The 23,502-nt window shown below is 40.2% G+C and overlaps 1 protein-coding gene across 1 annotated transcript in view; it reads right to left on the minus strand.

Moving 5' to 3' along the window:
- Positions 1-920: 920 nt before the first annotated feature.
- Positions 921-23,502, minus strand: part of LOC112163478 (tumor necrosis factor receptor superfamily member 10B) — a 25,980-nt gene continuing 3,398 nt past the window's right edge. Inside the window, exons 2-10 of the mRNA XM_024299896.2 lie at positions 13,179-13,344; positions 11,790-11,921; positions 8,296-8,407; positions 7,485-7,624; positions 7,317-7,406; positions 7,198-7,244; positions 6,831-7,115; positions 6,721-6,757; positions 921-2,409 (exon numbers count right to left, since the gene is read on the minus strand). Coding sequence (XP_024155664.1) covers positions 2,108-2,409; positions 6,721-6,757; positions 6,831-7,115; positions 7,198-7,244; positions 7,317-7,406; positions 7,485-7,624; positions 8,296-8,407; positions 11,790-11,921; positions 13,179-13,344 — 1,311 coding nt within the window. The 3' untranslated portion in view covers positions 921-2,107. The remainder of the gene's footprint in view (positions 2,410-6,720; positions 6,758-6,830; positions 7,116-7,197; positions 7,245-7,316; positions 7,407-7,484; positions 7,625-8,295; positions 8,408-11,789; positions 11,922-13,178; positions 13,345-23,502) is intronic.

A 23,502-nucleotide genomic window follows, 5' to 3' on the forward strand; every position in this document is an offset into this window, starting at 1 on the left:
GCCCTTCAGTAGCCGGGATAGGCTCCGGCACCCCCGCGACCCCGACAGGGACAAAGCGGTCAAGAAGATGGATGGATGGATGGATGGTCTATAAAATCAACAAACAAAAAACTAGCAAGAATTGTAAAAAATCCTCCTCAAAAGGACTTATCATGAATATTAAATCTTTTGATGTTCAAGGAGGAGGCTCCCTAGTGGTCACTAAGTGAACTGCATCCGACTCCAGCTAGTTTTGTTTTCAAATAAGCTTCAATTTAGAAGCCACACTGACTAAAAAAACAGACAAACAGATCCCCCCCAAAAAACCATCATCATAAAAATATATTCAATCAACAACAAAAAAAAAACATTTCTACGTGATTATGGTAAAAGCTAGCCGTGTGAAGCTAACGCTGCTAGCTAATGTTAGCTAGCAACCGTGGTTTTAATGTTGATTTTCAAGATTGGTCGATTTGAAACCTGTCTTTTTTGTTTTTTGAATTTAAAATAAACCCCCCAATAAATAAATAAATACAATCTGCAGATAAGCAGGAATTCAAAACTACCAAGAAATTTTGTAACTGTGTAAACTACAAAAAGGATAATTTCATGGTAATCAATCAAATCGATTACACTTCAAGATCAATAAGCAAAAAGCTCATAAGGATTGTAAAACAAAAATCCTCCTGGACAAACTTGTCATGAATACTGAATCAATTCAAGTTCAAGAGGACAGCCCCCCCCCCCTAGTGGTCACTTAGTGAACTGCTAGTTTCGTTTACTAACAAGCTTCAATCCGGAAGCCACGCAGATAAAAATGCTCAAAAATATTCAATATTCTAGTTTCAATCAACAACAAAAAACACACTTACCTGATGTAGTTGCATTGAAATGAACAGAAAAAGAAAGAAGTCAATAATAAAAATGAAAAAAAAAAACAGTTTTCTGTACAAAATATTTATTCGAAATCCATGTAAAAACTGTTGTGACACATTTATATCTGAAATTTCATGGCAATCAAACAATAACGAGGACAGAAACAGTAACAGAAGAGTAGTTACACAATGAAAGTGTGTAAAAACGGACATTAAAAAAACTCACAATCGCACACGTTCGCTCACACATTCACTCCATATGGTACAAACAGCAGCACATTCACAGCTGCTGTAGGAAAACACGTTCACTTGGTGGAGAGAGGTGAGGGGGCGGGGCTTGAAATAGCCCCAGAAACTGATGCCGGGTGCAGTTTCTTTGTCGGCAGTGCCAGCACTGTAGCATCACTTTAACAATATAGAACTCTGACTTTTATACATGAGAAAACGGGCGTGAAAACCCAACGTTTCTGCCTCTTTACTGTATTGACACATATGTACACACTTGGTGAGGCTCTGAGGGGGGGGGGTTTCCTTCATCTGGTCCAATTGAGACGAGCCGTACCTGTACTCGCGCCCGACATGAACTGCTAAAAAAAAAAATAAAAAGATTCACGAGTGTTTCAACGCCGTCGTGAACAAACTCGCGGAAGAACTTGAAAAATTCAGTCATTTGGCGCCGACGACGGCTGCTTTCCAGAGTAGTTTGTGTTTGGCAACTGCATAAATATCCACTTTAATAAATAGATCAATAAATAAAATGACCTCTGAAGTTCTCCATGTTACAACATTATTTTGTGGACAGAAGAGGAGAACTTTTGCGATTAGTAAGGACGAACGTTCTGTCTTTTCCTGTCAGGAAGAAAAACGTCTGAAATGAAACAACGGAAGCCGAAATCGTCTTGACTTAAATCCTACATGTGCCGAAGGTCAGTGCATGAAAACGAGCACGGTTTCGGTGGCCTAGCTAATGCCACTCCAACAAACCAGTGTATTTCCTCCTGGTAGTGTCTTTGGATCTGGCAGGAGAACCAGATGAGTAGAAACACAGCCGCAGACTTTACAGAGTTCTGAAAAAAAAAGTTTCAAGGATGCAGCCGTTGCCTGAATTATTTTGGCTCCTTGTGGAGAAAAAGTCTCAAATCCAGATCCACTTTCCCCTTTTTTTTCTTTTTTCTCCTCAAATCTACTGGCTTCTTGAAGCTGCTCCGCCGTGGCGAAGTGTAGCCTGAGTCACGTCCGTTTTGTTGCGTCTTTCACAGCACGTCGGCGTGCCTGAAGTAGCCCTTCTTGAGGGCCTCGTAGGCGATGCTCTCCGCCGAGCGGCGCTGGTCCAGACTGAGCAGAGCGTCCAGCAGGTTGTTGATGTCGGCCTTCAGTCCCTGCTTCTGCATCCAGTTCTTCAGCAGTTCGTAGACTTTGTCGGCGGCGGCGCCGTTCTCCGCGATCCGAATGTGGTTGTCGCTGATGCCGATCAGTCTGAAGAACTTGTTGTGGATCCGAACGTCCAGATACTCATCGAACAGGTCAAAGCTCTTCCTTAAGGACTTCTCCGACCCTTCAAAACAGATAAACACGGCGTGAGTTGTTGTTCCTGCCCAACAATGGTTCTATAACGGACTGTAAACACGACCTTTGTCGTGTTCCATTCTCCATATCTGTGTCATGTGAACAGTATGGCCATTGTTCTCGGCCCACTGCATAAACAGTCAGAGTATCTCGGTGCATTTCCCTTCAGGGGATGTCAACTTAAAACATTCTGCAGAAGATCAAAAGGAATCGGCGGAGCCGTGTCCTCCTAAATTCAGCATGAGAAACAAACTGTGAAAAAGACAGAATGTTCCAGCGCCCCGCGGCCTCGGATCCGGCCTGACTATCATGAGATTACTAATCTATCAAGCAAACAGTGATCTGGTGCTATTTTTCATTTTGTGACGACCTTGCAGTTTCTGTGTGTGAATTAGAAGAAGCCCGAAAGGAAAAATGATGTTTATGATAAAAGAAGAAATACAGATTTGCAGGAGACCTATTATATAACCTAAAAATATCACATACAGACAGTAAAATTGATTTAAAATCCTAATTTGTTGCGATTTTGAATTTGTAACAGACACTTTTCCTGTAATAATCGAGTTTTGATTTGCTACACTTGAACCCTGATCTCAGGAAATCTCAACTTTGAACAAACCAAACAGGACATAAAGGGGCACTACAGCAAACAACAGGGCCTCTTTTTCCCAGAATTCACCTGGTTAAGTTCATTTGTGTCAGTGGTCCCAATAAGAAATCAAACACGATGATTCAGAATGGTATGAGGTTTGAGAATACTAATAAAACCAGACAGCAGTGAATGCAGTTTATTTTTTTCTTCTTCACCAGTTAAGATTTTTTTTCTTTTTTGGTCTGTACTAGTTTACAAAGGACAGCTTTATACAAAAAACTCAGAATGAAGCAAAATACCCTAAAATGTTGCTTCTATTAAACTATTTTTAAATCTGGCCAGGAGTCTGCTGAAAAAATAGCAAACCCAAGTATGTTCTATCTGTGTTTGTAACAGTGTTGACATTACGGTGGCCGACAAGGCTCATATAAATGAAAAAAGCCACAACACAACGACAAAAACCAGAGCACGACGACAAAAGCTGAAGCACGACGACAAGAGTCGAAGCACGACGACAAAAGCCGAAGCACCACGACAAAAGTCCAAGCACAACCACAAAAGCCACAACACAACGACAAAAACCAGAGCACAACAACAAAAGCTGAAGCAAGACGACAAAAGTCGAAGCACAATGAAAAAAGTCTAAGCAAGACGACAAAAGCAGAAGCACAGCGACAGGAGCCGAAGCATAACGACAAAAGCCGAAGCCCGACAAAAGTCACATGACGACAAGAGCCGAAGCACGACGACAAAAGCCGAAGCACGACGACAAAAGCCGAAGCACGACGACAAAAGCCGAAGCACCACGACAAAAGTCCAAGCACAACGACAAAAGCCACAACACAACGACAAAAGCCGAAGCACGACGACAAAAGTCGAAGCACAATGAAAAAAGTCTAAACAAAACGACAAAAGCAGAAGCACAGCGACAGGAGCCGAAGCATAACGACAAAAGCCGAAGCACGACAAAAGCCACATAACGACAAAAGCCGAAGCACGACAAAAGCCACATGACGACAAGAGCCGAAGCTTGACGACAAAAGCCGAAGAAGAACGACAAAAGCCGAAGCACGACGACAAAAGCCGAAGCACGACAACAAAAGCCAAAGCACAACGACAAAAGCCGAAGCACGATGACAAAAGCCAAAGCACGACGACAAAAGCCGAAGCACAACGACAAAAGCCGAAGCACGACGACATAAGTCGAAGCACGACGACAAAAGCCGGAGCACGACGACAAAAGTCGAAGCACGACGACAAAAGCCGAAGCACCACGACAAAAGCCCAAGCACAACGACAAAAGCCACAACACAACGACAAAAGCCGAAGCACGACGACAAAAGTCGAAGCACAATGAAAAAAGTCTAAACAAAACGACAAAAGCAGAAGCACAGCGACAGGAGCCGAAGCATAACGACAAAAGCCGAAGCACGACAAAAGCCACATAACGACAAAAGCCGAAGCACGACAAAAGCCACATGACGACAAGAGCCGAAGCAGGAGCCGAAGCATAACGACAAAAGTCGAAGCACGACGACAAAAGTCGAAGCACGTTGACATAAGTCGAAGCACGACGACATAAGTCGAAGAAAGACGACAAAAGCCGGAGCACGACGACAAAAGTCGAACCACGACGACAAAAGTCGAACCACGACGACAAAAGCCAAAGCACGACGATATATAAGTCGAAGCATGACGACAAAAGCCGAAGCACGACGACAAAAGTTGAAGCATAACGACAAAAGCCGAAGCACAACGGCAGGAGGTGAAGCACGACGACAAAAGCCACAACACGACAACAAAAGCAGAAACTTAAAAAAACGTTAAAAAAAAGTCAGTTATTCATTTCCGTTGTGAATCATTTCCATCATGTTGTTGGTTTTGTCGTCGTGCTTCAGCTTTTGTTGTTCTGTTGTCGGCTTTTGCATGATGTGTAACATAGCTGTGTGAGTAATAAAACTGCGCTATGGATTAATGTCGTACTAGTTTTCTGCATTTACTTTAATATGGAAAGGGGGCTGGAAAATGCAGTGATCTCTTGTTTATCGCAGTATTTACGGTTTAAAAGTAACCTGCGATAAATCCATAAGATTATATATATTTTAGGATGTAAAACTTCACTCTCTCACTCTATAAACACTTATTTTTAAGTCAGACATGAACATTTTCACACTCGTCTCTCTTGTCTAAAATATAAAAGTTTAAACCTTCGTGGAAAAGTAAGTCCAGTTTTATATAATGACTCTTATCGCGATCAACAGTTTTTGTAAATTTGGCATAAAGAATTAATCCTGCACAGTGGAGATTGATTGACAATTGTCTACAGCTAATGAGGACCCACAATATGACTTGAGGCCTGCGACCATAATGATCAACGGTTTCTTCTTATTCCTTTATCTTCAGGATGTTGCTTTCAGGTCTAAAAATAAAAGCTCACTTTATTAAACTTTTGCATTTAAAATTTGGTAAAACCAACTTCCTGTCATTGTAAAAGTAAATTAACAACGATTTTTGACAAGAAAACGTGCATAATACAAGTTATACAACTTCAGCCTTGACTTGGACTTGTGAGCACGTCTAGATCCATCTTCCATCACGGATGTTTGTTTCCTTTTTGCCCTAATTGCTGCTGATTAGCTGCATCAGGTGATTCCACAATCAGATTGACAGGAAACGCCTGATTCAGAAAATCAGCATCAACTGATCAGCTGCTGACATAAAGTCAATCTAATCAGTGCAATCTATCCAACTGCACATGCGCACACCACTGTAACTTACTGTTATTCATTGTGTATTTATTGTAGCTCCTTTCTTAACAGAGAATTATGGTATTATGTCTGAGGGAAATGAATTGCCCCTAAGGTATAAATAAAGTTTCTTGACTTGAATTAAACTGAACTGTAAGACATCTAGCTAAAAATAGAAAGAAAATCTAAATTTAAGAGTTTTTTGGGGGGAATCATGCTTACAAAACTCCCCATGCACACCTGTGTACCTCTGCAGTTACACAAAATTAAACCATTTTAAAGAAATAACAATTAAAAGTCTGCGCGTTTTGAGGCCTTTCGGGTTCAAACTCTTACGTTCACGTGTCGCAACTTTTAGGCTTTATGTACAACATGTGGCGATTGACCTCGCAGTGAAAATTAAACCGCTTAAACTTTGACCAATCAGGGACTTGGATTTGGTATTGACGTGTGGGTAGCGTCCTTGTCAATACACGGAAGTGGAGACTGTTCGAAAATTAAAATCCAGCAGGATTTTTTTTCAGAACAGAGCTGTAAAAGATAAAGTTTAGAGACAGATTTGTGAGATTTTCTTGCCTTAATATTTTGCACTAAGTTTCCTCCTAATGTGAGTCTCGGGTAGTGACAGACCTGTGGAGTGGGACCTGTCCGCGGGCAAGATGGCGCCTGACATCATTGGCCAGAAGCAGAAGTTATTCAACCAACCCTAATCAAAACTTAGATTAAAGCTTAAAGAGGCAAAAAGAGCATAACTGTTAAGGAAAGCAGTTAAAATAAAGTTTTTTTTTTAGCGATTTGGGGGGACTTCCTGTTTTGGATGTCTGCAGCCATCAATGTTTAAAGCATGTTCAAAAACCCGTGTTCAGCACTTTCTTGAACGGGGAGGAGCCAGAAATCAGTGTAATCAATGCATAGAAGCACAGGTGTATTGACATATGGACACATTTAAAGAAGGTCTTACCTAGTAGAGGCACCAGTCGATGTTTTAGGGGGTCATCCTGTGACACGAGAACACGTTTAGGGTCAGGATGTCACAGATTTAGCAGCATTTCGGGTGATTTCTGCTCTCACCATGTCAGCAGGCAGCTGTCGGAAGGCCGAGGGGCTGTGGCGCGGGGTGCTACCCGAGGACGCAGCAGTGGGGGGCAGCGCCGACAGACTGGTTTGAGACGAACTGGTCGTGTTGGGCAAGCTGTCCCCGAGTCCTCGGTCCTCGTCTTCCAGCGGAGGGGAGGCCTTGGTCATCCCGACCTGCGTCTCCTGCAGGAGCGGTCGTGACTCGGGGCGGGGCTCCTCGCACTCCAAACCCGAGTTCTGGTTGTTCTGCCGCTCCTCCGGACTGTTTGTGGTCTCGTCCTGAGAGAGATGAGCAGGGGAGGGAAACCGGTCACACACAGACCTGGAAATGATGGAACCGTGGAGCAAAAGCTGAACTTACGATGGGAATCTTGACGATTTCGCTGCTCTGACAGTGACTCTTCACACCTGATGAAAACAGAAAACAGCTTCAGTCAACAAAGTTTGAGTTTTAAAGCTGTAAAAATGCCGTCCACTCACATGAAGTTTGACACGACGGTTTGCCTTTAAACCACCAGATAGCAACACAGACAACGAGTGCAACGAAGAGGAAGATAAAGACATAAATGACTGTGAAAAAGAAACAAATCTGTTAGAGAAAAGGTCCAACGGGAGCCGATTCTTAAGCTGGGGGAACATGAAATGTACCCAGGTTGGTTTGAGAGGCTGACGCTGAGGTCGGGGAGGGGCGCACCGGCGCAGGCTCGGTGGAGGATGGGCCCCGTTTTTGGCAAACGGTGTTAGAAAAGGGGGTGCACTTCTTCACCTCCTCCTCGCCTGCTTTACACCTTTAGAAAGGAAAAAATAAAACACAAAAGGTGAATTTCCACAAACCTGAAAATGTATCGTGTGCCACAGCTACCCTGGTATTTTTAACCTTTTTGCACAAGACGGATCTTCACAAAATCTCACACACAAGTTATCGAGTTAAATCTACGACCCCGAAGAAAGTTAGGTTGACCTTTGACCTCGGGAAGAGGCTGCCGTCTTAAGTACAAAAAAAAATAAAAAATTTGATGATCTGGCAAAAGCGGCGTTTCACTGTAGAACACACGTGTTTTACAAGAATATTATGAAAATTTCAAGCATGAAATGTTGGCTCAAGCTGAATGAAAATATATGACATATAATATGAAAATATTAAGAATGTGGGCGTGGCTTACAAAAAACCCCAGTTGCCAAGGAAATCCAAAAATTTACTTTTGCCAATTCTCCTAAAATGTATATAGACCTTTTCATCACCTGCAGGCAACCAAAAAATGTAATAGTTGCTATGGAGAAAAACCAAGAGAAAGGCGGCCATTTTGAAAACCGTGTTGTTTTGAAGAAGCAGAAGGGGGGAGGGGCGGGTAGCGAATGCAGACCATACAACGCCACTCGTGACTGATTTTGATGACATCTGGACTGGAAAGGGGGTGTTGCAGTAAAAACCATCTTTAATAACTGAAATCAGACTCACTTGGCGCAGCGTTTGCAGACTTCGCAGGCCTGCTCCGGAGCACAGAATGTGCCCGGTTTGCACTCACACCTGGTGTTAGTTGTCACGGTGCACGCCGCAACTTCAATCTGATCTGTGGAGAGTTACAAAAAAAGGAAAAGTTCAAATCTACAGCAAATATCATTATTTAGGAATACATATACTACGACAATTGCTCTGCAAAAACACCAAATAGATTCCTAATTTACACAATTTAATATACAGTCAGACAAACTATATTATTTAATTGTTCCGTTTTTTGTTCTTAAACCCATTTTTTAAATTAGAAGAGTGTTAAAATGGGTATCAAATAAACTAAAAAAAGGTGGAGCTTTATTTAATTAAATTGTTAATTCTTGACAAAAAGCTGTTTAAAAATTAATTTAAAAAAAGATTTATACATTTAATATAAATATTTTGCATTTGCTGATATGGAATTGACTGGATGTGGAAAATCATTATTTGAAACCCCAGAAAATATTAAAGCTGCTTTTTATCATTGAACAATGAATTTCTTGCAGATATTTATACTCTTATTCTATTTGCAAGACAGTTCTTCTTCTCTAAATGTATTGAAATAGAAGTTTTTGTTTCCAAATGAACTTTTATTACTTAACACAAGTTAAATACTGATGTAGAATTTGTTTTAAACAAAAATATGTCAAGTTTTTTGTCAGATTTATTAGCTTTTGGGTTTCATTTTCAGATTTTTCAAACCAAATTTGAGTGAAAATGTGGTCAAATTGAATCACATTTTCTCTCCATCTCCAGTGTTTGTAGTTGAGTTTAATGCAAACAAGGAAATATGAATAAAAGTCACCAGAAGAGACGATCCTGGAAGTTTAACAACCTAAAACTTCAGGAGGAAGAAGGAAGGAGGAGAGGATTTATTAGTTAAAATAGTCATTTATGACGTCATCAAATTGTAAACTTGTTAGCCTGTAAATCCAGCAGTAATCGGAAAAAGTCTCAAAGCTACAGAATCACATCTGAGGAACAAAATCTGCAATCTTTTCAGCTCCGCATCCTCAAACTGAGTCTCTAAAATCCATCTGTGTCCATGAAGGAAAAACAACCGCTTTTGTTTTGCTTTTTGTGGTTAATTAGTGGAGATTTACTCGTTTTTTCCAGGGAAGTACATTTCTATAAACAAGTTTCTCACTTCATCCAAGTTTTTGTCACATTTTTTGGATCATTTTGAAGGACCTTTTTACAAAGAAATGTGATCAATGGAACGGCTTTTCTTCACAGACGTGTGTCACAATTCCTGCTTCCTACACAAACGAAGGATTTTCTCCATTTATTTATTCTTCCACACTGATTTCCAGCTGTTTTATGGGAACAATTAGGCTGGTTTGGAGCAGTGTGTGAGGATGTCTAATGAGGCTTTCACCTTTTCTGGCTTCATTCTTTATGCTGATCTCCAGTAAATCCTCATAATCCAAACGATCAATTAAAACCAACATTAATCTAATAGTTTTAAACATTGATTTTAATCTACTGTCTTTAAGCTCCGGTTTAGAAATGAAATCTGCTGTTTTTTTTTCCATCAGAAATTAAAGTTTCAGCGTTTTATTAAAGTTTTAATGTCCGTTTTTGATGCAGCTGAGAATAAATTTCGATTTAGACTGAAGCTGACCTGATTATTTTTGGATGATTCTCACTTAAAGGAATTTAGATGTAAGGATGAGAGCACCAAAGTGCAAAAAAAGATAATTTATATAAAAATCTACATGGTAATGATGTAAACAAACAAATATTAAAAACAATTCTCGAATGAATAAAAAAAATGAGCACAGAAAAGTTTTTCCTCTCCTATAAAGTCATTTTTCTGTCCTACAGTGTTTGTCTTTTGACATGTTTTATTGAACCAATACTTGATGTTTCTTTGAGTTTCTCAAAAGGAAAATCAGATAAAAAAACTTTGTATAATCAGTGGATCTTTGAAATCGGTCCATCACTGAAATATAATCAAATGAATCCAAAATGGGTTGTTTTAGAACATTTTTCCACAGAAAAGACGAGTTTAGAGCTAAACAGAGCAAACCTAAAACATGTGGTTGTTGGCTGACTTCAGTCAGCTGCACTTCATCACATTTGTTTGCCATCCAGTTAATGTGATCACTGCAGAGTGTTCGCTTTGGTTGTCCTAACGCCGTCGCTGCCCTTCATGCCGGCGAGTCACGGAGGTCTGAGAGCATGGAATGGATCGATTAACACTTCCTGTTTGGAACTTTTTAACCACGGAGAGACAAACACCTTCCACTGAAAACTCTTGTCACATGATTAAACTGGGTCTATCTTTAAAGAGGAGTAAAAGGGGACAAAACCCGTCCCTATGTAACAGGACTCTCTTTTCTGTGGCTGCTGCCTTTCATTGGACACAAAGACCGCCAGTGTGGGAGGACAATGACGCGCAGACACACCCAGTTCAGGCAGGCAGGGACGGCCGACTCACCAGCAAACCCTCCCGGACAGGTAAGGCGCTCGCATTCAGCCGCCGAACAAAAACAACAAAGACACGCCCTGCTGCTCCGGAACATCACAAGATCACCATTTCAGCGGGGGCGCACACAAAGGGGGATCAGCTTCCCCAAGACAATATATCTGTGAGCGACTCAGTGATTTTCAGCACTCTGGTTATCTGATTTTGAGAATCTAAAGACTTGAGTTCAAGTTCTTTGGGTTTGTTTTGAAGCAAACAAAGGTTTTAAAACGCCTCCTAGTTCCACCGGACTTTTAAATGTATCATGTAACCTTAATTAATTAAATCCGGAAAGGGAGCATGCAGGTTTTTTGATGGTTTCTTAATAATTTAATTGATAAAGGTTCCTCCTTTGCTCATTTAGTCTAGAAAAAATGTATTTTTAAATAAAGATTTGATGATTATTTAAACCTATTGTTTAAATCAGAAATTAAATCAAAGTAAAAACTTGTTATTTGAGATTAAAGTTGCTCTGATAGACAAAAAAAACTTGTTTAACATTAATATACTTGGTTTTATTTAATTTTGAAACCTATTATCTTATTTTTAAAGCAGTTTTGTTTGAAAACTACCATATATTTTTAGATTTTCTTGTTGTCTAAATGACTTCTAGGCTGTTTTTTGTTAGTAAAGCACTCTGAAGGATTTTGGAATATAAAAAGGGTTAAAATTGCTGTTTTGATTTGTTTATTTTAATATTTTTCCTTGTGGAACTCAAAAAAGAAAAAAAAAACGAGGTAATTTGACACTTGGAGTGTGTTTTTACAGGTCAAATTAATCCTAATTGGAGTTAAATAAGGAAAATTATGTTAATCTAAGCATACATCTGCGCAGAGGAAACCTGGGAAATGGCAGGAAGTTAATTTGATTTTCAAAATAAAAGAGGTGCAACTTTTTTAAATCGACAAAAAGAGGAGATATAGTCCGGCAAAGATGCAATCAGCGTTTCACATGACCATCCCGCTGGTCACGATGCAGGAAGGCCCGTTACCTTGGCGACAGTGGTTACACGGCAGACAGCGGTTCATCCCGTTGGAGTGCTCGGTGTGCGTCTGGCCGTGCTCGCAGGGCTCGCATGTCCCCTGCTGCTGGTTTCTGTCGCAGGGCTTCTTCACAAACGTTCCTGCAAAGAACCAGAGAAACAAAGACTCAAATCTTTGGCGTCCATGAAGACACAAACTGAGGTTTAGGTGTTTAAGCGTTCCTTTAATTTTTGTTTTTTTACAACTTTAAGGATAACTTTTTTTTTCTTTACTAGGAAGTCTTCATTTCCCCGGAATTACAGGAAAACCCTCAACAGGCGACCCACTTCAGTGGCCGATTGTCATGCTTATCTGTACCATCAGTTCATGCATGCCATGAATAAAACCACTTGATTCTCATGTGTTTCACCATTTTTTTTTTCAACAACGCTGCAAAAAAAAAAAAAAAAAAAAAGCTTTTGGGTACATAAAAGTAAGTGATTTGGACCAGCTGGTTTGGGAAGAACAGCTCGGTTCTGTTTATGACATGAAGGTTAAAAATCCGACGAGGATTTAAAGGATAAAGTTGATGTTAAATATTTGAGAAAGGAAAATAGGGGGAATAGACCCAAAAAGATAAAAAAAACAGGAACTCCAGAACTACATATGTAAGTCAAAAACTACTTTTATCCTTAAGATTAAAAAAAACACAAATCTGATTTGAAAATGTATTTTTTTATACAAAAAAGTTGCCAGCTCAAAAATCTGTTGTGTCTTAGACCTAAAAACTGATTTTTAAAAAATCCCAATTAAATAATAATCATGTTTTCCAAGTAAGAAAAAATGTTTTTCCTAAAATTCTTTTCAATTTTTGCTAAAACTGAGCAGCTTCTTGGTTTTTTTTTTAAGCTCTTGGCACCTTTTACACCCAGATTATTGAGCTAATATTTCCCTAAACGTCTGCAGTTTGAATTCTCTTGCCATGAAAAATAAAACCATCAAAAGTGTCAAAATAAATCATCTGTATCTCAATTCTCAACTAAATGCTGCCAACAGACGTTTTGGAACAGGCTTTATGGTGAAGTGAAATTTCAGATGGGATTGCTTAATCTCAGAGGGTAATTATCTGAATTAGTCCAACAACGGGGCAAAAAAAGGTCAAAAAAACTAACAGTGAAGGCTCGACACAGTGTGAGGGCCTTAAAAACATTCAAAAAACTAAAGGGGTGAAGTTGAAGGTTCGGAGAAACACTGTATGGATGATTAACGGCGCAAAATGACCGTGACCACATCAATTTTATGACCAGCTAGAAAAATAAATTGAATTAATTTGACTCAATTTTGAGACGTCTCCAGGCCTGGAAGAAATCTCCTGACTTTTATTGAAAAACCTGTGACGTTTTGGGCGGGTTCCTCACCGGCCTGGCAGTTGAGGCAGCACAGCCCCTGGTGGGGGTACTGCTGGTTCTCCACGCACTGCGTCCGGTGCTGCCGGAGCGTGGCGTTTCGGTGGTCGCTGCCGGACCGCTGAGATGCCGGGGGTTCTGCGGCGTGGCAAACGAAGCCCGTGAAGAGCGCCGCCACCTGCGTGGAGTCAGAAAAGGAGATGAAAGTGAGCTTTGGTGGATGAGTAAAGATGAGGCCTTGTGTGAGCAATAAGCGTCTTAATCTGAAGCATCTGATCTGAACATCTGCTTCAGGAGGGCAATTAAAGGAGCCGTGCAGCTGGTCACATCTCCCAGCATGCAACAGCAGCCAGTGCCCGTATCGAATGCAGCTCCTTTCATGCGCTGGATAATAACAGGCTTGTACAGGTGGGGTACGGGGAAGAATACGGCAAACACTTTAGCGTGGCCCCCCCCGGGCGCTGGTGTTTGTTCACACGCTTTTCACCGTGTCAACGTGAGAAGGCTCCATTCACTGGCAAACAACGCACTTTACTGCCTCTACTTCAAATGACCCACATTCTTAAAGCCCGGCTCTTTGAATGCCGGGACATGCGACACCGCGGCGAGGCACCTGAAGCGCAACGTGACACCTCCCTGGGTAAATCTGAGTCCCAGATCAGGAGGTTTTGTCTTCTCCTGAGCATCAACAACCCCCACGGCCTCAACAAGGTCAGGAGATAAAGGAAAAAAAAAAGGAGGATGGAGAAGTTTCAGAGGGAAAAGTGAAGCAGCAAGGTTGGTTATGGAGGGCTGCCATGCTCCTCCGTTCCCCCTCTTCCTGCTCACGTCAGAGTTTCCAAAGGCGCTGAGAGGCAGACGGCCGGCAGAGCGCTCACAATCACACCATTTAGATCTATCCAAACATTCTGGGGAGGGGGCAGAAGAAGAGGAAGAGAGGAGGGAGACTGCTCCACACAGGGCGAGTCTCAAGACCCGGCTGTGTTCTGAACAAGCCGGGGATGGGGGGGCGGGGGATAGAGAGCCGTGGAATCGGGAAAAGTAAAGGCCATGAGTGAAAATCAGCGTAGAAGCACATGTGCACGACAGCGGAGTGGAAAGAAGAAGCGATGACTGTGAAGACCGTCCTGAAGTAAATCAAACTTCTGAACGTTGGAACAGAGAAAACTCCTAAAAAAATAGTCAGGTGCTCTGGCAACAAACGACGGAAACTTTTCCAGCATTTTCACACGTCAGGGTCTGGTCGTACTTTAAGATCCGTTTCAACATGAGTTTTTTATTTTCCTGACCAACACGTCTTATTTCAAAGCCCATCAAAAGGCTTTAACTCTTTAACACCAGAGTTGTAGCTCCAACGTTAACAACGCAATTATCAAAATTCTAAAGTGGAGAAGAAAAAATATTGTACATCATGATATTGATTATTATATATCACAATAACGATATATATCACGATATGCCACAGTAAAATATATTTTCAGTTATTCTATGAAAAAACAAAAATGTAAGTACTTCGTTTTTTCTTTGTTTTTTCAAGTAACATGTAACTGAATAGTTACAAATGAGAATTTTTCTTGAAGTGCACAAAAGTTTTACGTTTTGAAGTAGACAAACACCTTTTTGCGCAAAAGTTCAGCAATATAAAGAAACAAATAAAAACTATAGCCCACATGATATGTATCGTACGGTAGTGAAACGCTAATATTCTTTGACGCGATGAACATAAATCCAACTAATTCTGTCGGACAGAAAACCAGTCCAACAGAATCAGTTGGATTTACAGTGATCACAGTCAAAGAGCGTGTGGTATTTAGATGTCGCCACAACATCTCCAGTATTTAAGACTCACTCCAATACATAAATTTCTTTATGGTGGTTTTAACGTATTCTTGTAGCATTTTTCTCATAGTATAGTATATAAAATAATTTAAGATTAAAAGGACATATTTCTAAATTCAGATTGCGTTAGATCAGAAAACCGGATGCTGGAAAAAGCTCAGATTAATGATGCAGTTGCTAAAATGGGCGTGGCAAAGTCTCCCCGAATTGCGATTCTCGCTCAAAACTGTACGGCCGGATTGCTGTACTGTATTGCTTGACGTTAAAAACTGAATCATAATCAAAAGACCAATGGGAACAATTTGAAAAATAGATTTAAAAAAAGTAGCCTCCATTTTTTTTTTTTTTTTACATATTTGAACATTTTCTGAAATCCAGCTACCGTATGAAAACATTTATGGATACATTCAAATCTGCTGCTTCTAAAGATTTAAGTTTAATACATTTACAATAAGAAAGCTAACTGTAAGTGAAACGCACAACATGAATTAGATTGAAGGTACAAAACTAAACTCTTCCAACTGGTTTGGTTGTTTTAAAGACCCCAAAAGCTGGTACTTTAAGAGTTTAACTAGAGGTCTCCAACCCGTTTTAGGCCACGGACCGGTTAAACGTCAGACTATATTTAACTAGTCTGAATATGGCTTCTGGTTTCCCTTAACTTTTGAGGGAAAACTCAAAGAAAGAGAAACTGTCTCTAGACGTCCTACAAAGGATGAAGATTCAATAAAACCAAGTTTTGATTTTTGAAAATTCCCAGAAGTCAAAATACAGGATATTTTGTCATAGAAAACCATTTTAGTCCAAGCTCTGTGAAAAAACTAAGAAATTGAGACAACCCCATTCAGGCGACAGGCCAAAAAGATTAGTAGTAATAGTTATTATTCAAATTAAATCTTGACCCGATGTTTATTTCTCCTGAACTCAAAGGAATATTGTTTGTGCCAACGTTTCCAAATAGCAGCCAAACTAATTTGCTACAGGAACATTTTATTGAATCTCCATTCATCATTAAAATACTTACAGTTTAAACCTTTTTTCATACACCAATGTTTGCATGGGCTACACTAAAAATATGATTTAGATTTTCTCTTAACAGTTTAAGTGGAGCTAAAAAACGGACGCCGACTTCAGCCTCGTGTGTATTTTAAGTTAAGACGGATAAATACAACCCAATAAAACAATAGAACCGTCAGAAAAACTGATATTTTTTTTTACTAAATGAAGCCTTTAACACCAAAGCTTTACATGTCGACATTTGAATTTCTGCAACTCTTGATGCAATTTCTGTAATTCTAACCAATTCTGAAGCCTAAAAAAAGCAGTTTTGTGTCACTTTACCACCATAACATCTTGCCAATGACTCAACTACTATAAAGTACTACAATAGTAGTAAATATTTGTATATTGACACAAAGCAGTTTTTTTCTACGCTTCCAAATCTGTTAGAATTATGAAAATTGAGAAAAGTAGTCAAAGGCTGAATCCAAATTCTTTCCCTACCCTTTTGTTATTAGGGGCATTTGAAGCTTTAGTGGGGTCCGAAATGTTAAAGGGGTAGGGACTTAGGGCTGGCTTGTGCAGGAGGGGTACGGGGACTTATGGCACTGAAGTACAGAAAAAACAAAACCAAGATGCCTCAATGCTCACCACAGTGGTAAATATAAGCTACAATGCATTGCGTTTATACCATTTTTGCAAAGAAAAAATGTGTTTAAATGTAATTTTTTAAATATCCATCAACTTTTTCCTCATCAGAACACAGTGGAGTCCTAAGTAGACTTTGTAAAATGGATTATATTTTCACTTCACGAAATTGGTGATGTCATACTTGTCGTTGGGGAAAAAAAGGAGAAAAAAGTAGTGAACATGGGGTCCGAATTGCTTTTAAAATCCAAGGCACTAGATAGTCCCCCTACTATACAGTTTTTTAGTACTTGGGGACTAGAGAGGGAATTTGAACACAATTTTTCCATGACTATATGGAGGGCTTAATGTAGGGGTAGGGAGAAGCTGTAGGGATAGGGGAAGAATTTGTTTTTGGCCAAAAAGTTATGGATTTTGTGTCGCCGGTGACATCTCTTGAACTAAATGGTTAAAGATGAATCTATTGTGTATACAATTTTATTCAAAAGTATCCTCATAACATTAGAAAACTGATAAACACACACATTGAACAGAGGTGATTTAGTTTGTCACAACTAATCCATATTTTGTGTAAAATCCTGGCTTTGTGTTTTTGTTTCTTAAATTCCAATGTTCTTCCTTATTAGCTTTTTTAGAAAGACATTTGTTAACTTGCTAGCTTGGTGGTTTCAATTTTACAGCAAAGATGGAGAGTAGCAGAAGTATTTAAGACACATGATCGAGGTGAATGACTTGACATGCGTCAAGAGTGAGTCATAGACCGCAGTGGAGAAGAGAATCTTTCAACATAAAGCCTCCTTCAGAATCAGAAAATTAATGAAACAGCAATAATGCAAGGTATGCATGTTTTCTGTGTGGTTTGCTACCAAATGACCCATAGATCAAGAATTAGGGACCACTGGTTTCAACCAGAAGAATGGGAAGTGACTTTAATGTTTGCTTATTGAACCAAAGTTTGGATGTTTCTACAAATAAAGTCCATAAATCATAAGAAGTTTGAATGCACGTGCGTAGCTGATTAAAGGTGGTAAAGGTCTCTACATTTCTACTGCTTTTTGTCTATTAAGCACTTGTTGCACAATGTGCAAAGAAGGCGTAGGGGCTGCTGTACACCAAGTGCTGCATAAATAAAGCTGGAATGAAATATTATGTTTTCTGTTTGGGGTTTTTGTGGGAACTTTGCAAGGCTTCACCCAACTCCAGTTTACCGTTATTTGGTTGGAGTTCGTGGCAATGACCGACCCCGCCGCTGTAATAAATAAATGAAAGCGCTGAAAGCTGAAGGGTCATTGTGTTCTGGGTTGGCTGAACAACTTCTCTCGGCACAAACTTAACACCAGGTTGAGAAAACAAATCTTTGTCCTGAAGTTTTTCGTCACTGATTCATGTTTTCCTTTCTTTCAAACTGTTTTCAGATGTCGTTTTTTTTATGTTTGAGGGTGACGGTTTACAACAAAAGATGCTCTGTGAGGGGGTGAATGTTTTTAGAACAATTACAGAGGACTTTAATACCTTTTTAATGTGCGAATAAAGGAGCAATCAGCCTTTTCTTGAGGGCTCCATGTGTCCACAATAATCTTCCAGACGGCTTCACTTCGTCAGATCTACACTGGCACACATGTGTTGGGTGCATAAACATTATGGGCCACAATGTGGCTTCGTTTTACCTCCATAATCAAGTGTGGAGGAAGACCGGAGTGACCGTAACCTCAGAGCAGGAAGCCCTCCAACCCACAATCCCTGGAAACTCTCCAACGCGGGCCGAAGCGCCGCAGTCCACTTCACAGTCGCCTCTTTCCGCTCCACAATGACTGAGCCTCAGTGCGGCTCATTTCTGTCCATAGATGTCCTATTGTCGTCCAATTCGGCTCTACGATAAGTTAGTCCGATGCTTCTGTGGCTGCAAGTTAAACTAATAAAAGTGCATTAAAATAACGAGGGACTTTCTGCATGTGGGACAACGGCAGCGCTCCTCCGCTTCCTCTGAACAACCTGTGTTCTTCCGAACTGCGCTCGTCCACTGAGGGCGCGTTTGTGACTCAATGACAGGACATCCTTTCAGAGCGTCCAGGTTATCAATGGGCCTTTTACGGAGCTGCCACAGCGCTGAGGTTACTGCAGCGGGGGGATAAACGGAGAAGGAAAAAACCTCCAGATATGAAGGAATGACGTTTTCAAACAATGTTTCTGTATCTTAGCATCGTCTTCATGTAATCTTTCTCTTTAATTTTAAAACATTTCCAACTTTTCTCAACTGAATAACGAACGTTTTCCATCTCAAACCTGTTTGGAGTCAAACCGATCACCGCGCTGATGCATGTACTCGATTACAGCTGTGTGAGACGCGAGCCAACGACTGAACGAAGCGATTATTCCTCCTGTACCTCCATGTTCCTTTAAGGAATTCCGCTATCTCCCCTAAAGACATTAAAGCAGTCCAGCACATGACAGGCAGAAGAATGGGAGAAACTGTTTCGCCACGGCGGCTGATTTGTAAAACTTCATAAATAACTTCAATTTGAAAGGTTCATTTCGGTTCAGAAGACAAAAACATGCGCCTCTACTTGACCTCAGCGTTTGCATATTTATCCATTTGGCCTCGGACAGCCAGGAGAGACGAATTACAGCTGCTTTCCTGTCATTTTCCATTTTGTACCTACATTTCCTCCCACAATAAACACATTTTCTTATTGTTTTAAATATGAAAATAATAATCTTTGCTTGAAAGAGGAAATAAGATTATTCCGTTTTCCTTTTTTTCATGCAAAAAACTGACTAAAATGAGCTTTTATTGTAAGAATATTCTACTTTCTTTAAATCTTCCTTTTAATTTTGCAGTTTTTAGCCAAAATTTTAAAAAAGGGTCATTTTTTAAGACATATTTTCAGCAGTGTGGCAGGAGTTCATTAGAGAATTGCCTCTGAGTTGTGGGCGGGGCTGTTGATGTGGAGGTGACACTACCCATCATCCCTTTAGTTTACACTCTCTCCCTCTAGCTTACAGCCCCTGTACCACAGAGGAGAAGCTTACATTTAAAAGCAATTGCTGACTTTTGCTTTAATATTTTTGAAGTTATAAAATTTATGTGATGTATTTTGCAACCTGCTACACATTTATGTATATGATCGGCAACTATTGATGACTCCGAATTTGAAGACACTTTGGGCAATTCCTTCCCTACTCATTATATAGTGCAATCACCATTTTCTAGTGCTGTCCGAATCTACAATTCCAAAATTGAGTGCACTCAAAATTTCCCAGAATTCTTTCCAGAAAAATGAGCATCGATGCTCACTACATTAGCAAATATAGACCACAATGCATTGCGGTTGATCAATTTTTGTTAAAGAAGTGTTCACAAAGTGAAGTTTCACAAATAAACGTCGTGAAATGTTCGTATTGATTTGATTTTTACTTTGTGAAATAGGTGACGTCATATCTGGCGCTTAAAAAAAACGTATGGTGTCCAAAGTGTTTTTAAAATCCAAGGTCCTAGATAGTCCTGCACTAAATCGTTATTTAGTATTTACGGATTAGGGCAGGAATACAGACATAGCCAATTAGCTAATTTGGACAACGTGCTCACAACTTTTTTTCCTTTTTTTTTTAAACTTGTGACGTCACCGATTTCATGAAGTGAAAACCTAAACAATGCAAGCATTTTAAGATGATTATTTTTGTTATTTTGATAAAAATGTGGATGGTTTATTAAAAAATATATATGTTTTTTTTTTTTGCATGTAGTGAGCATTGATGGACACTGGGTTTTCGGTGAGAACTCTGTAGATTTGGACAGAACTACAAAATATGTCGTGCTCTATATGGAAGGAATTTAGACAGCTTATTATTCCATAAACTTTCCACTTGGAGGACTAAATTTAGGGGCCTTAATTGGTTTTAAATTCTTTCAACACTATATTTGTGTGAAAGTTGGAAATCTTTCTCTTTTTTTAATATGTTGATGTGAATTGAAATCAGTTTGGTGGTAATTATCAAACTTTCACCAATTTAAACTAAATACGACCGTTTATATAACTCCTGCTTAGAGGATTTTTTCATATTTTTAGATTAAACTTCCCAGGACTCTGCTCATCTTCACTCTACAATAAACACAACTTTGTCAGAGTAGTGTGAATAAAAATGTGTGCAGTCAGGTGTCTGTTTGACCTACATAAGTCATGCACTGAGGTTATAAAAACCCACCAAACAGTCTATGGAAAACATACGTTTCCAGGTGGTAGAAAACCCCACATCTGTGCACTGATCATGAAGAGATTCCTGCACTACTGTACAGTAGCAGCTGGATCTCTCTGGCACCGTTAGTTACTGTGCAGTTCAAATCACTCAAGGTTGACCCTGACAGGACAGGGAACGCTCCCTGCTTTCCTGATAAATCCTGGCATTCCCTGGAGTTGAGGAAAAGGAGGGGGGGCGGTGACCGCGCACAACTTTCCTGAGGTGATAAATTACGCTGACATTTTCCATGAGACGATGAAGACGAGCACGGCCCAGCTGCTTGGCGCGCGCGGTCGTAAATACGTCCAGAGTTCAGCCGAGCTCGCCGGCATTCATCACTTTGAAGAGGAGTGATGTAAAGCGAGGGGAATGACTCCTTTTAACGGGGGAACAAGGGAGCGCTAACAGTTTTTAAGAAACCGCATTGTCGAGAGCGCATACTGAAGCGCGAAGTGAAAATACAGTGCAAGTGGGAGCGTGTGAAAAGCGGCGGCCCCCTCCTCTCAGGAAGAACAGGAAGCTCGAGACAATACGGAGGCTTCATGCAGGGTTCAGCTCCGAGCTGTTCTCCTCAGCAGCCCGTCAGAGCCGCGGCGCATCCGCCGGGCCCAATATTTTTATAACTCGAGGAAGCTGCATCTCCCCCGACACACACTCTGCGCCTCTGTCCCTCCTCCCCGCTGATTGGACGAGTGTGAGTGGCGTTCACCTTCACGAGGAAAACGACACAAACCACGGTGACGACAATCGTACCCAACTTCCTGAACACGAAGCTCGGGAGTTCACGCTGAAGATGTTTTCATGAGTAAAACAGGGCAGGATGATGCAGTTTCTGAAAGTTCTGGTGGAGCAGGTGCAGCGCGACCTTTTCACTTCTTTGTTTGTGTTGTGATACTAAGGTGCCCCCCAAAAAAACTACACATAAGTTTATACTGACTCATCTACACTCATCTACAAAAGACCAGCTTTTCTGTGCAGGAGGGCTCATAAATGAGACCTTTCAGATTCCAATTAGGCCCGTCATGGAGATGACAACAACAACTTCAGAGGGGAGGGAATGAGAAAGTGTGTGTGTGGGGGGGTGACTAACAGATTTAAAGACCAACTCCAATGAAAATTGTGTTTTTTGGCATTTTAAACGTGTTCTTGTAGCATTTGTAGTCCCACTTTCATCATCTTTGATGTATTTTCAAAGTGTTACCAGTGGACTTTTGATCATAATTTTTCAATTTTTAGTAAATAATCAAAACCTCTAAATTGTGGAGGGACTGTTGGTGAGAGTAAGCCTGCCCTTGCTTCCCGAAATCTTTGTGTTTACACTCTCTCCTGCTAGCTTACAGCCACACACAACCCCAAGCTAACATTAGCGGTGAACAAAAAACAGTAAGAAATACTGGAGTTATCCAGCCGTACAGTTAGGAGCTAGACGTCAGCTTGGACGAGGAAACCAAAGATGTACGGATCTATTTGTCTGCAAGTGGATGCATCAGAATGGAGTGAAGTAGCTTGTGGCTCACCAACTGTTCTCTGTCTTTATCCAACGGCATATTTTCGTCTGCTCTTGATTCACAACGATTTGAATACAGAAATAGTCAGAAATGCTATTTTAAGCTTAATTTTCTGTAAATATGTGTGGTCCATCATCAGAAAAATGCCACAAGACCAAGTTAAAAGAGGGTCTACAAATCAAATCAGAAGTTGCTTGAAAAAGACTGATTGATCAACTCGTAGACGACTAGATCCATGTACATCTTGCACTGGTATTGTTAGGTAGAGGGTGTGAGGGGCTGTAAGCTAGTGGCAGAGTGTATAAACAGATGGGTGATGGGAAGTAGAGGCAGGCTTACTTTGTGCCAAACAACTCAGAGGTGAATTTCTTTATTTTATTTTTATACAAGTTTTCTGAGTTACATTTCTAATAAACTCCTGCAGAAACTGTGGCCTTAATAAAAACACAGTTTAAAAAAAAAAAATCTTGGCTAAAAATGATATAATCCTAACTGGAGGTCCACTGGAAACACGTTGAAAATAGATCAAAAGATGATCGGAGTGGGTCTACTGTATATCTATGACTTCAAATCCATCACCTTCATTATAACTCCTCATGGTGAAGAAAGAAACGGCGCTCTCCAGTGCGCCAGTGATGAAATTTTGAATCAGAACTGACTTTCTTCTAAGTCAATATGGTTTCATAAAAAGCGACAGAGCACAATTTGGCGGTGAAGACCGTACTTTAAGGTTATGTCGATAAAATCACATTTTCATCGCCAACGTGATGTTGGCCTGTGCACTACATGTATCGCAAATCAACATAAATTAAGATAAATGGCTATCGTAAATGTTTACACACAGGTTAAAACAAACTTATAATAGTTTGAAGAATTTAACAAAATTAATAGAGCGCTTTACGCATTTAACCTATCGGATGGACACCTTTTATGCTAGAAACCTTCTATATAGACATGTGTCTTTAGGAGTATAATTCAAGTGTTGTTGACTTTTATATAAATAAAACTGTTGCAGTGAAATAAGAATTTTCTATTTCGTTGTTTTTTGTTTATGTATCTCAAGTCTTATCGTTATCGTAAGAGTGATCACCACTATTGCACGTCAC

The sequence above is a fragment of the Oryzias melastigma genome, linkage group LG12, assembly GCF_002922805.2.
Source record: "Oryzias melastigma strain HK-1 linkage group LG12, ASM292280v2, whole genome shotgun sequence".
Classification (NCBI taxonomy): Eukaryota; Metazoa; Chordata; class Actinopteri; order Beloniformes; family Adrianichthyidae; genus Oryzias; species Oryzias melastigma.